The sequence below is a fragment of the Phoca vitulina genome, unplaced genomic scaffold, assembly GCF_004348235.1.
Source record: "Phoca vitulina isolate PV1807 unplaced genomic scaffold, GSC_HSeal_1.0 scaffold199, whole genome shotgun sequence".
Lineage (NCBI taxonomy): Eukaryota > Metazoa > Chordata > Mammalia > Carnivora > Phocidae > Phoca > Phoca vitulina.
This window is the reverse complement of record NW_022589900.1, coordinates 61373-77258: the sequence shown is the minus strand read 5'-3', so window position 1 is coordinate 77258 and position 15886 is coordinate 61373. Positions and strand designations below refer to the sequence as shown.

At 59.7% G+C, this 15886-nt stretch overlaps 1 protein-coding gene across 1 annotated transcript in view; it reads right to left on the bottom strand.

The window, feature by feature from the left end:
- Positions 1 to 4696: 4696 nt before the first annotated feature.
- Positions 4697 to 15886, bottom strand: part of LOC116629031 (adhesion G protein-coupled receptor A1-like) — a gene marked incomplete at its 3' end in the record, with an annotated part of 15159 nt that continues 3969 nt past the window's right edge. The window contains exons 3-5 of the mRNA XM_032399321.1: positions 10739 to 10866; positions 9386 to 9509; positions 4697 to 5064 (exon numbers count right to left, since the gene is read on the bottom strand). Coding sequence (XP_032255212.1) covers positions 4697 to 5064; positions 9386 to 9509; positions 10739 to 10866 — 620 coding nt within the window. The remainder of the gene's footprint in view (positions 5065 to 9385; positions 9510 to 10738; positions 10867 to 15886) is intronic.

Genomic DNA, 15886 nt, shown 5'->3' with positions numbered 1-15886 from the left:
GGTCATCATCCTCCAAAATGCATCCTGCACTTCCCAGCACTGGCCTTGCCCGAGGACCTCGCCCTCCTGCTTGAGAAAGAGCATCCAGCCGGGACCCGCACCCCAAGCTGAGGCTCTGAGTCTATCCTGTCCCCAAGCCACGCCTCCAAGGCCTAGGGCAGCGCTTCCAGTGCCAACGACCTCACCCCTTGGCTGTAGGCGGTGAGACCCCGGCAGGAGGCCGAGTCAGGGCTGAGGGCAGGGACGGGATTCACACTCAGCCGACAGCCATGCCTGAGCCCCGGGCAGGAATGAGGGACTAGTGCTTCCTGGCACAGTAACGGGGACGTCCACCCCAAGCCACGGGCCACGCTGGTGGAGCTGGACTTTCCTTCCTTCAGCTCCCCACTGGAGCTGCCACAGGTCTCGAGAGGCCCCCGCCCTGAAACCTAACCATCTGCGGAAATTAAACAACATGCTACCCAGCCAACGGGCCAAAGAAAACACTCACAGGAAAATCAGAAAATATTAAAACGAATGACAAAACATGCCCGAATCACGGGACACTGCAACAGCATCGCCTCAAGGGAAATCCGTAGCTGTGACCGTGTACGATAAAGGCAGAAAGACCTCAAACTAGTCTAACTTTACACCGTAGGGAGCTAGAAAGAAGACGAGCAAAGTGAACTCCCAGCTAGCAGGCGGACAGGAGCGGCGCGGACTGGGACAGAGGTCGTAAAATAGAGAAGAGGAAACCACACAGGAAATGGATGAACCCCATGTGGGTTCTTTAAAACAGTCCACAAAACTGGCCAACCACTAGCCGGACCGACCGAGAGACAGAGAGAGAGAGAGAGAGAAGGCTCCTATTATGCTGGACGTCCCGGCCAGAGCGATCGTGCAGGAAGAATTAACTTAAAAGCCGTCCAGACGGGACAGGTGTCCCCGTATGCCGATGATGGGACCACATACCCACGATCCTAAGGAATCCATAGGAAAGCTCCCAGAGCTCTGAACAAATTCAGCAAATCTTCAGGACACAAGACCCACACACAAAATTCAGTTGTGTTTCTGCCTGTAAGCAACGATTGACCTGAAGATGAGGAGACAGTCCCATTACAATAGCATAAAAGCAGTCCTTAGGAAAGAAATCTAACCCAGACGGGGCAGGACGTGTGCGCTGGAAGCTGTGATGTCGCCAGCAAAGATCACACAGATCCGCGGACATGGAGAGCCGTCTGTGTTTACGGATCGGATGCTGTTAATTTTACCGTGTCAACGACTCTTCTTGAAGGGATTTGTAGGGTCCAGGCAAGCTCCATCAAAACTCGAGTGGCCATTTTTGCAGAGATGGAAAGACGGATCCTAATGTTCATATGGAATTGCAAGGGACCCTGAATAGATAAAACAATCTTGAAACACGAGAGCCCTCTGTCCCCTCTGCTCCCTGAGCCGGCCCTGACTTGAAGGCAGAGCATCTAACGCCCGGACTTGGGGTCTCAGCCCTGGCGGTCCCTCCGCTGAGTGGGGACTGCCCCCAGGGCTCAGGCAGGAGGGAGAGTCAGGCCCGAAATGTTCTTCCTCTCCAGCGTCCTGTAAAACTTTACGTGAATGTGGTTGCCTTGAAATCTCTCAATGGTCCTGGTTTTCCCCAAAGCGGTGCAGAGGGGGCCTGTGGAGCGAGCGGACAGACCCTGGTGTGGGCCGCAGGGAAAGCGAGGGCCCTGGCAGACCCCTTGCTGCATCTCTGCAGGCACCTTGCAGCGAGGTCAATGTGAGAAGTGAGACAATCGGCCTCTTGTTTCTCAAAAAACTGTTCTGAGTTCACACAGAGAGTCCGAACCCACAGCTACTTTCTTTTTATTTCTCATCGGAAAACTGCAGAGCAGGGAGGACACAGGCCTGCCTGCCTGCCGGCCGCATACCCAGCTCTGGGCCCCGCCGTGGGTCAGCGGGCCCTGCTGTACTACTCTGCTCAGCGGAGGGCGAGGCCCGGCAGCGCGGAGCCTGGGGGCTCTCCCCTCCCCTGAAGACTCAGAGCTACATCCCGTGCTGGGAGTGCGGTCGGGACGCGGATACAAGGATGCCTACAGGGGGCCAGTCGGAAGAGCATCGCTGGTAAGGATGCTTGTGGCTGGAGGGCAGATGGCAAGTCCAGGGGGGTGTGGGAGGAAAGACTCTGGCCCCCAGCCTTCCGGGTCCCCACCACCACCCCCAGGCCAGGCCTGGCCAGAGAAGGCAGTGGAGGAGGGCAGGCCCTCAGCAGAGTCCAGAGCCAGTGTCCCCACTCTCTGGCACCTCATCCTACCAGAGGGGTCGTCACCTAGGGAGCTGCTGGAATCACACACCCCCCCACCCCCCAAGGTCAAGCTTCTGTACCAAAGAAGGGGACATGGAGGGAGAGGTGACAGTGGTTTTCAGACAGGACAGCAGGAACAGCACAGGTCCCAGAGTGACCGGCAGGTGTGACACAGCCAGCTTAGTGCACAGCCACTGAGCCCATGCCCCTCCAGTCCTGGGCCCCCTGAGCCCACAGCCCATGGGACACATGCCCATGGAGCCCGCAGGACACATGCCCATGAGGCCACAGCCCACGGAACACATACCCACGGAACCTGGAGACCACAGCCCGCAGGACACATGCCCATGAGGTCACAGTCCATGGGGCACATGCCCACAGAGCCCGCAGGACACATGCCCACAGAGCCCACGGGACACATGTCCACAGAGCCCGCAGGACACATGCCCATGGAGCCCGCGGGACACATGCCCATGGAGCCCACAGCCCACAGGACACATGCCCACGGAGCCCACAGGACACATGCCCATGAGGCCACAGCCCACGGAACACATACCCACGGAGCCTGGAGACCACAGCCCAAGGGACACATGCCCATGAGGTCACAGCCCATGGGGCACATGCCCACAGAGCCCGCAGGACACATGCCCACGGAGCCCACGGGACACATGTCTACAGAGCCCGCAGGACACATGCCCATGGAGCCCACGGGACACATGCCCACAGAGCCTGCAGGACACATGCCCACGGAGCCCACAGAGCCCACGGGACACATGCCCACAGAGCCCACGGAGCCCACGGGACACATGCCCACGGAGCCCACGGGACACATGCCCACGGAGCCCACAGCCCACAGGACACATGCCCACAGAGCCCGCAGGACACATGCCCATGAGGTCACAGCCCACGGGGCACATGGCCACAGAGCCTGCAGGACACATGCCCACGGAGCCCACAGCCCACGGGACACAGGCCCATGGAGCCTGGAGCCCACAACCCACAGGACAGCCCACTGATGAGTTTTAGGTGCACATGCCCATGGAGCCCACAGCCTAAGGAACACATGCCCACAGAGCCCATAGCCCATGGAACACATACCCACGGAGCCCACAGGACACATGCCCATGAGGCCACAGCCCACGGAACACATACCCATGGAGCCTGGAGACCACAGCCCGAGGGACACATGCCCATGAGGCCACAGCCCACGGGGCACATGTCCACGGGGCACAGAGCCCACGGGGCATGTGCCCACAGAGCCCACAGCCCATGGAACACATGCCCATGGAGCCCACAGCCCATGGGGCACATGCCCACGGAGCCCACAGCCCACGGGACACATGCCCACAGAGCCCACAGGACACAGACCCATGGAGCCTGGAGCCCACAGCCCACAGGACAGCCCACTGACGAGTTTTAGGTGCACATGCCCATGGAGCCCACAGCTCAAGGGACACATGCCCATGGAGCCCAAAGCCCATGGGGCACATGCCCATGGAGCCCACAGCCCACAGGGCACATGCCCATGAGGCTTCCAGCCCACGGGGCACATGTCCACGTAGCGCACAGCCCATGGGGCACATGCCCCCTGAGGCCCGGGGCCCACTGCTCCCTGAGGCACCTGGGAGTCTGGTTCATTATGTACATGTGACACCATCAGAGAAAAAGCCTCCAGAATATTCTGAGGCTGCCATGTCATTCTTCAAAAAGCCAGGCAGCTTTTCAATCAATTACAGACCAGGACATTCATTCTGAGAGTGATTCTTAAACCCTAGGGAACGGGACCTCCCTGGCAAGAGGAACGAGGTGCGGACACCCCGCCTCCCTAGCCCGCGTCAGCAGCGAGCGCCATGGGCCCTGCTAGGTGTGTGGCAATGGGTCGGCTAGCTCCAGAAGCTCAGGGTCAGAAAAACCTCTGGTGGAGGTCACCTTATTTATTAAACAACACAGGGCATTGTTTTATCTGCCTCAAAATGAGTTCTTCTGATGAGTTTTAGGTGCACTGAGGTATTTCCCGATGGCCCTTCAAATTTGGACCTGGCCAGAGTTCAGTCCAAGGGGCTGGGTGTCCACGGCCCAGGGCCCAGGCCACGGCCTAACGGTGGCATCAGCTGCCCCTCACGGGGACCACCTGCCCACCATGAACCCTCCCAGCTTGACCAAGTAACAGTCTCCAAACCCACCTGCCACCCAGCCTTGAAAGGCCCAGGCCACGTGGCCACCTTGGGATTGGCGACTGAGCCGCCTCAGTTCCTCCCAGCTAATGAGCAGGTGCCTCAGCTCACTGAGACCCATGAACGAACCGCTGCCAAGGCCGGAGCACGGATCCACCGCCCAGAGCTGTCTCCACCGTAGCCCCTTGTGGCGTGGAGCTCAGTCGCACAGAGACGCGCCTAGCAGGCAGAGTGGCCCCCTCACCTGTGGCCCCAGCCCCCAGCACACCGCTCTACCCCAGCACCCCGACATCCCATCTCCGGCACCCCACCCTGCCCCCAGTGCCCCGCCCCAACCCTGGCCACCTGTGCAGATTGGCTCGTCCTTGGACCCCAAGTTTCCCTGTGAACCAGTTTGCTGAGACCCCCGGAAGGTAGCCCAGGGCCGGTGTGGTGGAGGTGGCCAGGCATGTGTGTGCTTGGGTACCTGAGCAGGGGCTGCTTGGGGTATGGCGGGTGGTCTGCGCTCGGGCACGGTGGGGCCTTCTTGGTCACCTGTTTGTAGATGTTCCTGGCGGTCACCCCGATCCACAGCATGGTGGCCAGTGTGGAGTAGTGCAGCAGGATGCCCACCTGCGGGGAGAAGCTGGTCAGCTGCACCTCCACGGGCCATCTCCCCCTGCGTGCTGCCCTTGGAGACTGCGAGTTCCCCAAGGCCTGGGTCTGAGCCCTCCCGCTCCCTTTGCTTTTTCAGGAGGCAGCTAGGTAGTGACAGGGAATGAGACCAGCAGGAGGGCACGTGGGGTCCCCACTCAGGGCAGATGTCCCCCTTCACGGGGAGGTGTGTGGGCAGCAAAGGCCCTGGCACTGGTTAGCTTTGCTGTCCTCTGGAGAGATGGTGCTGGGGAGCACACGGGCCTGTGCACACAATACCCCGGGGGCGGTCCACGTGAGGCTGACCACATACGTGCCCCTCAGCAGCATGCCACCGTGCCCACACGTGGGCCTGTGCACATGTGCCTAGGGTTAGCGTGGCCCAGACGTGGGACCCTGAGGGCTCCAGGGAGGACTTCCTCTGGGCTCGGCCCCACACAGGTGTCACCAAGTGAAGGGGGGGGCAGTCCTGCCGCAGGGGTCTCCCCAGTAGGCTGGTGTTGGGGGGTGTGTATGACATAAAACACTTTCAGGATCAGAGGCTGAAGTCCACTCCCCACAAGGCCGAGTTGCTCGTTGCTATCAGCAGCTGCCCAAGTTGGTCCCTGGCTGCACTTAGTTCCTTAGCTAATGATGCTTTCCCCTCCTTGGTCTCCACCTGGTTACCTATGAAGCAGTAACCTGACATTTCACAAAGACAAGTAAATTACGGCTGTAACTGGAAAGGGCATAGATGTTTAAGGAATACAGAGATTCTCTGAATAAAGCTAACATTGCATTATAATGATTTATCAAATCCAGAGTTCAATTTTCACTTCTTAGAAAGCTCTAGAATAATCGATGAGGGGCGCCTGGGTGGCTCAGTTGGTTAAGCGACTGCCTTCGGCTCAGGTCATGATCCTGGAGTCCCTGGATCGAGTCCCGCATCGGGCTCCTTGTTCAGTGGGGAGTCTGCTTCTCCCTCTGACCCTCCCCCCCTCATGCTCTCTCTCTCTATCTCATTCTCTCTCTCAAATAAATAAATAAAACTTAAAAAAAAAAAAGAATAATCGACGAGAAGGGGATGGGTGGGTTGGGATCCCCAGAGCTGTCTGTGGTTTCAGGTGGGCTCCCTGCACACACGTGGCAAGCCCAACCTTTTCCTCAGCCTGGCTGGGGAACTGGGGGGCAAGCACCTCTGCACCTGAACCAGGGGGAGAAAGGGGCCACGTCCGCCTCGCCCTCGAAAGAAGGGTGGTCCTTCTCTCTGTTCGGGGACAGCAGTGTGGCTGCCGTCACCGAAGAACAGGAATAGTTGGAAGTCCTCGGAGGAGCTTCGGGGTCGGTGTGGGGGCGCTCGTTCTGTTGCTGTCCGGCTGCTCGGGGCCTCGCCTGGACGGTGTTCCGCCTCCCAGACACCCCCTCCAGGCTGGACACAGGGAGAGGTTGTAGGGACCCCACCCAGGCTGCCAGACAAGGCTGCGGCCATCCTGGGAAGGAGGCAGCCGCTGGCCGTCACACCGCCGACCCAGGGCCAGCGCTGCCGCTGCCGCGCATTATCACGCGGGACCACCAGCGGCCGGCTCTTTGTGTTCATGATGTCACTTAGGACCTTAATGAGAATCCCGGTCATCTTGTTGCCACAGCAACCATCTGTTCTCTAGCCGACCAGAGCTTTGGGCCACGTGCTGTGCATCATCTTACCCTGAGTCCGAGCCACACCTGGACAGGGGAAGTGGTCCAGGGCGTCCCGTGTTCAGGCGCCAGGGTGGTGGCGAGCTGTCCCTTGTCAGGGCAGGGCAGGCCTGGCTGCCCACCAGGGGAAAACCACGTTTGCTAGGATGAATTGGCTGACAGAGATGTGGGAGCTGAGACGTCTGATATCTGGCGGGCAAGCCGGAGGCCAAGGAGAGCTGAGTCCAGGGGCTGGACACCGATGTCCCAGCCTGGACAGGCAGAGAGCATCCCTCCCTCCTCTGCCATTGTCCCTAGGCCCCCAGGGGAGTGGACGGGCCCTACAATGGGGAGGGCACCTGCACACACGCACCCAGAGTGATGTCTGACCAGATGTTGGCCCCACCACCTGTCACATCAACACATTAAAGCTCACTATCCCATCTTCTGACGCCCCGGCGGTCCAGCTGCGCCTCCTCAGGCCTGCCTCCTCTCCAGCAAGTAGTGGGCGGAGCCGGGCATGCTGGGTGAGCCAGGAGTAGCCTCCGTAATAGTAACCGACGCTCTGTCGGTGTCTGCAAAGCACACGCCTGCGTTCCAGAAACGTCGGGGGAGTCCCAGGGAGAGTGACCCTGAGGGCTGGCTGGCCCCCCATTCCCTCACCTAGGCCTTAGCTCTGTCCTCTCGAATGCACACACGGCCCTCTGTCCCTCCTTGCCCGCTGGAGAGCAGGACAGCCCAGCCAGGGCTCGAGTGGCTTTGCTCCCTAAGGTGGGTCAGGGCCTGATGCGTGCTTGCAAATGAATGAGTGAAGGAGTCATGCCCCTGCCACCTTGTGGAAACATAGTCGGGAGGTCAGGGTTGCACCTACTCCAGAGCTCATCGGCTGGCCCCTCCGACGGGGGGCCTGAGGGTTGTCACCACCAGACAATCAACCATTTCTCACACTAACGTCATCTCTACAGACCTTGCCTCTCTGGACCTGACCAGGCCTGTGCCGTCCCTAGGGTGTCTACCCGGCTAACCGGCTGGGCCTCAGATGCCGTGAGGACACCCGGCCTCCAGGAGTCCCCATCGGGCCTGGAGCACGGGCACAGTTCCCGGTTTTCAGGGCCGGCATGCCGGCCCGCTGGCATCAGGGCCCCAGAGCAGGATCTCACTGCCCGATTCTTCCCGAGGGCCCCCCTGCAGGAGCAGCCTCTCACCCGGGGGGAGTCGTCCGCCATCTGCAGGGGACAGGTCATCTTGTAATCAAGGTCAGCGCTGGTGCCCCCGAGTGTCAGGTAATTAGGCCCCGGCGGCTCCCACAGCCATCAATAAATGTTGAATTCACAGAACAAAGGCTGTAAGGGAGCAACGTGACAGCCCGTGGACGCCAGGCCAAGAGCTTCGCTCCATGTGGCCCAGGCAGACACACACCCCCGATGGCAGAAACCCAAGAGGTGAGTCCTTGGTAAGATGCTCTTTAGTCCATGGGGCAGCCCCTATCTGGCTCCTGCGTGGGCACTGGAGGGGACCGTGCACCTGGATGTCACTGTCCATCTGGAGGGGACTGTCCACTCTGGATGTCACTGTCCATCTGGAGGGGACCGGGCACCTGGAGGTCACTGTCCATCTGGAGGGGACTGTCCACTCTGGAGGTCACTGTCCATCTGGAGGGGACCGTGCACCCTGGAGGTCACTGTCCATCTGGAGGGGACTGTCCACCCTGGAGGTCACTGTCCATCTGGAGGGGACTATTCACCTGGGGGTCACTGTCTATCTGGAGGAGACTATCCACCCTGGAGGCCACTGTTTGCATTGGAGGAAACTACCTGGATGTCACTGTCCACATAGAGGTCACTGTCCAGCTGGGCTGAGCTGGGGCCATGAATGAGCAGGGGGGCTGGGCAAAGAGCTGGAGGAGTGCACGGAGAAACTTGGGTTTGGGGCCTCCTCTCCTGGGCCTGGGCAGGTAAAACACTCGGTAAAACAGGGAACCAGGCTGACCACTGGGGGAAAGGCCTCTTCTGAGCCCTGTCAGAACCAACGGGTATTTCCCCCTTTTTAAAGAAAAGCCAGGTGAGGCCACAGGGAGGGAAGAAGACCCTTTGGTGACTTGTTCTCAATGCTGCGATGCTCTGAAGTCCCTCTTTTACCTGAGAGGGGAGCAGAACCTTCCAGAGTGAGGTCGTGAGGTCTGCCGCGGTTCCACGTGGGGGCTGGGACTCTGTGGCCGGGACTCCCTGGCCCCCTGCTGGTGCTAGAGCCTGGGCATCAGCATCTGTGGATCCTTACCTGGCGGGGGTGGGGCAGCAGGTGGCCCCGTCTCCGTGCTCCTGCCCCCCCAGTCTCTGTGGGAGGGCAGCTCCCACCCCTCTTCCCGGGACCAGCACCGTTTGCCGGACAGTGAACGTCCAGTTAGCTGGTCAAGTGGAAAACAAATTCTCTGACAGGATCCAGTGCTGAGCGAAACCATGGGCCTCACGTGGGGGAGAGGCCGTGGTACTGGCGCCTGGACGTTGAATGGTCCCCTCCGGGAGATGCATCTGGACAAATACTCCGGTGTTATTTCATAAACAAGACAATGATCACAGATTTCCCCTTTGGAAGCAGGGCAGATAAACACTTGATCGTGTAACAGAATGAGGACACGGGCAGCACTCACCGCCTGGCACAGGATCGGGTACTTGGTGCGGTTGATGCCGCCAGCAAACACTGTGAAGGTCAGAGCCGCGTGGAAGCAGAAATTCAGGAGCGTGTGCCGGCCTTTCCGGCTGATCCGGATGGTGCTATGGGAAATGGAGATTTCCCATCAGGACCTGGCGTGCAGGTGAGCCCCCTTAGCCAAATCCATGCTCTGTCCACCCAGGGACTGAGCTGAAGACCACCAAGGTGTGACTGAGCGGGGTTTGGGGGAGCACACCCAAAGGACCAGGTGGAAGGAAAGACCTAGGGGCGTGCTTAGTGTGCGGCTGTCGGACGCTTTTGTGTTAAATCAATCTGGAATGCTCTGACTGGAAGGGTTTTGAGAAATCTTGAGCCTGGTCATTGGCCAGATGCTGACGTTGAAGCCCTGAGACTCTGTGGCTTGTCTGGTCACAGAGACAGAGGGTGGGAGGGACCCCCTGGCCACACCTCCTGGTTCCCAGGACAAAGTTCTTCCCTCTCTGTGCAGATGTCTGGTACTTCGAGAAGAGGGCATGACTTGACTGTGAGCAAGACCCTATAGCCACGCTTGTCCCTGGACTAGGATGTTGTCTACGGCTGCGACCCTCCACTATCGCCATGGCAAGGATTGCTCAGCCCCTCCCCATGACCGTGGCCTTGGACGCGCCCAAACCCCCTTCCCATGACTGTAGTCTTGGACGCGCCCAAGCCTCACCCCATGACCGTGGCCTTGGACGCGCCCAAACCCCCTCCCCATGACTGTAGTCTTGGACGCGCCCAAGCCTCTTCTCATCACTATGGTTACGGCCACAGTCTAGGCTTTGCTCATGACTTTGATTCTGGGCTTGACCCTGACCAGGACAGAGACCCCTCCTCACATTTCCCAGTGCATCTGCCAGTGACGCAGACACACCCAGGTCATCCCCTCTCGCAGGCAGAGGTGGCTAGGAAACCAGCTCAGAAGAAAGACAACGACGCCCCCCTCCCCCTGTGATTAAAAGGCACAATGCGAAGGTGTGTGAGGGGTCTGGCAGCTACTGTTAACTTCCCAAGGATGTGGGCTCTTGGAGCCCCTGAACAGACGCTGGGCCATTGGAGGAAGAACCTATTCTACCTGACGGATGAGAACACAGAGGCCACTGAGAAGACCCCGATGGAGGCCTAGAGTGGAAGGGCGTGGCGGTCCCTGAGCCCTTGGCCACGCTCGGCTGCAGCCAGGGCCACCCCAGTGCTAGGCAGGTGGTCTATGAGGTGCCTTCTGGGGACCTCCTGCTACGTGAGGGTCAGTCTCACTGTGGGGTTCGCGCCTGACGGTGAAAGCGTGCGATCTTTAGGCAAAGTGGGGCCTTACTTCTGGTGCACGACGTAGGTGACGACAGAGGTGAGGAGGCAAAGCAGCATGACGGCGGTGCATGCGTACACCACGGGGTGCAGGAACTCCCCCGGGTACTGGGGCAGGGAGAGGACGGTCTTCAAATCCTGGGAAGAACACAGCAGACCGTGTGAGCAGGAACTATGCACCTGGCTGAGCTGCCTGGAGCCCCACGTCCGGACCCTCCCCTGCAAGCTGCTGGGTGTCTGCGGAGTCCAGCAGAGGTCTGTGACGGGCGCCCTGCCTCCTGGGAATGCACCTGTCTGAGGGCCCCAGACGCCACGAGGTCGGCACGGAGCCGTGCAGAGAGCCAGCGACCATAGCAAATGCCCCCAGCCCCACCTCCCGGCCTCAGGCACACTGAGATTCTGCTCTACAGCATCTCCCAGGAGAATTCCAGGTCACGTCCCTGGAGCCGACTCCAGTCCTGCAGAAAGAGCAGTCACTCTGATGGGATGGCGCGGCCCCGAGGCCCTCTGGAGAGCATCGCAGCCCAGGGGCAAAGGCCAGAGGTCAAGGGGAACGCGTTTCCCACGGGGACATGAAGCTGAGGGGCCAGGCTCCCGGCTGGATGTGTGAACTGAGGGAGGTTTGTCTTTTTGTCCATCAGACCGGTGAGGGGAGCTCCCGTGGTGTTGGCATAGGCATCCCCTAGATTCACCTGTGCCGGGACCGGGGTCCTGAGCCGCCAACAGAAAAGGTGGCAGCAGAACCCAGCGCCCCGCAGGCGGGCCTCGCACAGCCCGCCGGGCACCCAGCAACCAAGTCTGGTGATTTCTGCGCGCTGGAGGAGAGGGCCCGAAGGGTACAGACCCTCCCCTGCTGTGTGGGCGGCAGAGGCGCCGACAGGAGCCCTGGCCTCAGGCACCTCTGACCTCTGACCTCTGACAGGCACTGAGCAATGTTCCAGAACCTTCATGTGTTGTAACTCGCCGAGTCACAGGGAAACCCTGCTGTGGACTGAAACCTATCCCTACAATTCAGGGGTTGGAGTCCTCGTGCCCCACGTGACTGCAGTGGGGGCGGGCCTTTATGGGGGTGACTAAGGTCACAAGAGGTCATAGGGTGAGGCCTGGTTCGATAGGACCCACCTCCTTATAAGAGGGAGACTAGGACACAACGTGGTTGTGCGCAGAGGGAAGGCCATTGGGGGACATGGCGAGAAGGCGGCTGTCCACACGTCCAGGAGGGTGTCCTCGGGAGAAACAACCCTGTGACACCTTGACCTTGGGCTTCCAGGCTCCAGGACTGAGAGACAGTTTTGTATTTTAACCTGCTCTGCCTAGGGCGCTGGTTATGGCTGCCCTCCACCCCGGGGTGCTGGTTACGGCCCCCTCTTTCCCCACCCCACTCCCAGGTGCTGGTTATGGCTCTCCCCCACCTACCGGGTGCTGGTTCCAGCCCCCGTCCACCCCCCCTGCCCCCAGGAGCTGGTTCCAGCCACCCCCCACCCCAGGTGCTGGTTATGGCTCTCCCCCACCTACCGGGTGCTGCTTCCAGCCCCCCTCCACCCCCCTGCCCCCAGGTGCTGGTTGCGGTCACCATAGCTGATGGATACACCCCATTAGGTGACTGCTCTTGCTCCCACTTTCCAGGTCAGAGGGTGAAACCCTTTCTTGACCTCTCAGCTCATGCTCTGAGCCACTCGCTCTGCTCCCACGGCCGCCAGGACCTGCCCGGCTTGGGGAGGGCGGGTGGGGGCTGGTGCCCACAGAGGGCTGCCTGGGTGTCCCCTGTGAGACCACACTGAGCTGCCCGGCTGTGACACCAGGCTGGTGGTCTGGGGGATGGTCTGAGCCTTGCCCGCAGTGCCCAAGGCGGATGCATCCCCCCCCCCCCCCCCGGCTGACACGGGCTCTGGGTCTGCGATGGGCTCCTCCCTGGGCGGTCGGGACAGCAGGAAGCCGCCGGTGCTCCTCCAGGATGGTGTCAGCCTGAGTCATGCGGGAAAAGGACAGAAATGCCCTTGAAGGGCCCTTGGCCTCGCCACGGCTGGGAAGGCAGTGTGTCCAAGAGCTCAAGCTGCTTCCTTTCTTGGTGGATCAGTTCTTGTCAGTCCAGCTAAGACGAGGCCCTGGCCAGTCAGGGAATGTCGGATTCCTCAGAGGGACTTCCAGGGACAGCCAAGGGCCACCCTGGTGTCCAGCCGTGGCCTCTGCACCCTGATCTTGCTCTGCCCAGGGACTTTCCAAGGAGACCTCTCTGCTGTCATGGCAACAGCAGATGGAATCCTGTCACCAAGGAAAAGGTGCCGAGTGACCTGGACGCCAAGGGACTCCTCCCAGTGTCACCGCTGAAGGACTAGCTGGCTATCAAAGCCAGAAGTATCACCCCTGACCCAGCAGCTGGCCAGATGTAACCAAAGGAGGAGCACATGTCACGTGGTAGACTGTAGGCTGGACCCCATGGGGGCCCCCATACTGTCCTGACCGTCCGCAGGCCAGGAAGCCTGAAGGGCAGGTGTGGACGTGCACAGAACACCAACGACTCCCATCCGGATAACTGGGGTTTCAGCAGGACCCACGCTGCGCACGTGGCCCCAATTGCCATGAAATCCAGAGCTCAGGAGCACAGACAGCCAGAGGATGCTAGCTTCAAGGTGACAGGGACACCACGGCTACAGGCCCCCAGGACAAGTGGGTACAGCTGACTGTGGCCTGGAGCCCCGCCGGCCCGGCCCGCCCCTGTCTCTACACCCGCGCCCAACGGAGGCTTCTCCCCAAGGCACGCATGTCGCCCGGGGCCTTCACGGCCGTGGCAGGCGCCTGCCGGGCCCTCCGTCCTGCAACGCGGAATGCAAGGACAGGTTTCTGTGACGCGGGACACAGCTGTCTGTTGCTGAGAGCCGGGAAGTCACAGCCCAGCTTGTCTGTCTCCCTGGGGCTTGCTCGGCTCCCCGGGATGTGCCGGCTGCTGGAAGCGCTCACCCACCCTTCCCTGCCGCCCCAACTTCTGGAGCGCGTCCTGTGGTGCTGGAGAGCTCACCATCAGCCGGTGCCAGCGTCATGACAATTGTAAATCACGGCAAAAGTCTAGGAAAACAAGTTTTCCTGGTCAAGTCCTGATATGTAATTATCTTCTCACCACCGCTTCTTCTGAAACCGTCTGCTGCCGACAGGTGGAGAGCGGCCCGGCCGGCTGTAGGAAGTCAGCGCCCAGAGATGGCCCAGGCCCTTGTGCGTGTCATTTGTTCTTCTCCCAGAGACAATGGCTTTTAACCTGGGGTTTGAAAACCCTGACACTCTTGACCTGGAGTCCCTGGCTGCTGGGACAGGGTTCCTGTGCGTGGAGCCCGACTCGGGTTGAGGCCTGGGGTGGGACTCCCAGTTCCTTCATGGCCTTTCTTGGGGTGCTGTCACTGCTCCCCCAAAGGCCCGCGCCTTCCTGCTGGGGGCGGGGGCAGGGGTGGCGGGTAGAGAGGGGCTGGGGAATGACAGCCCGCGCATCCTAAAGCAGAGTCTGCCGTGATGCCTGGCCCCCGTGTCCCTGTGCAGCATCCCAGGGTTGGAGCAGTGTGCCTGGCGCCCAGGACCTGCACCAGAGAACTCACGCTCAAGGGCATCCTATCTGCCAAGTTTTATCCGCACGCCCCAACCCCTTTCTGCTAAGCCAGTGGGAAATCAGACCTCGTTCCTGCCACAGGCAAGCGCGTCAGGGTGTCAGCTCAAGACGCAGTGTTTCCTGAGAACGGCGCCCAGGCCAACACGTACGGCCGAGGTCACCCCGCTTCAGGGGCGCTTTCTCATCCGAGGGCCCGGTTTTGAGGCAGCGGGGGGGCAGGATGTCTGAGCTCCGGGGCAGTTGTGCCAACAATGTGCGTTTTATAAGAAACAGAGCTTCAATTCCATTCGGCCTCCTATTTTTTTCCTCCAAGTTAGTTATCAACTGTGCGTTTCTACATTTTTATAGGTGACATTTAAAATTCAAAGTAGGTAATGCAAAAGGGAGATATTATTCTATATTTTAAAGTTCACACGTGTACGAGTTCCTCCTGGAGGAATTTGCAAGCGTCCCACAGATAAGATCCTTGTGACGTGTGGGGCTGCCTCCCTGGGACCGGTCCCTCGAGTGCCCTTGGGACCAGCATGGACCTCACATCGGAGAGGCCGGGCTCAGTCAAGAACCCATCCTGCTCCTGTGGCCCCCAGCCTGTGATCACTGCTCACTGCTCTGCCCTACCCTCAAGAAGATGTCTCTCCTCCTGGGAAATCTGGGCTTCCTTCTTCCCATGGGCTGGCCTGGGTTCTCCGTGGAGCCTGGAGGCTGGGCGCTCTCGCCTGTGGTTTGCTTGTATTTTCCCTTTTCTTGAGGCTTACCTTCCTCTTACGTTTCGTTATTATTTTAGTTGGATGTATCCTCTTTGGTATGTTCTGCAAATAAATCAACTTGGATGTTAAGAGAGAGAGACAAGAAGAAAGGGGAAGGCGGTATTATGTCAGGTGTCAGTGGTCTGATCAAGACGGGGCCATTTTGCCAGAAGGGGGCGCGTAGGAAAGTGGCCTCTTCCACCCAGGAGATGCAGACCGTCCTCGGCGTCCCCCTCCGCCTCTGTTCTGTACCAACTGAGACGGATCTCATTATTAGTCCCCGACGTCCCTTGTCTGTGTTTTTAATGATCATTGCATCTCATCGATCTGTCAGCCTTCCGTGAAAGTGTCCCAGGGGAAAGGCAGAGGCAAAAGGTAAGTAATTTATTCATTCGGAGCACAAATTACCCTAATTGGACATCACATTTGTACAGTTTGTTACATTTTTCTCTTGGCGGGGTGTGCGGGAAATAGCACAGGGACTCCTGCTGGCCTGGGGTTACCTGCCTCAGGGGTTAACATTCAGGGGAGCATTGGGGGTGACACAGTCTCCATTTCTGGGATGAAGGTAAGCTCGTAAGATTTTAGAAATTTAAATATGAGGCTGAATGAAGAGTGGCACAGGGGAGAACTGGTGGGGTTCTGGGCGCGTGCAGGTTCGTGCAGGTGCCTACAGATGTATGCAAGTCCTTGCAGGTGCTGTGGGTGCTTGCAGGTGCTTGTGGGTGCTTGTAGGTGCTTGCGGGTGCTTGTAGGTGCTTGTAGGTGCTTGAGGGTGCTTGTAGGTGCTTGAGGGTGCTTGCAGGTGCTTGTGGGTGCT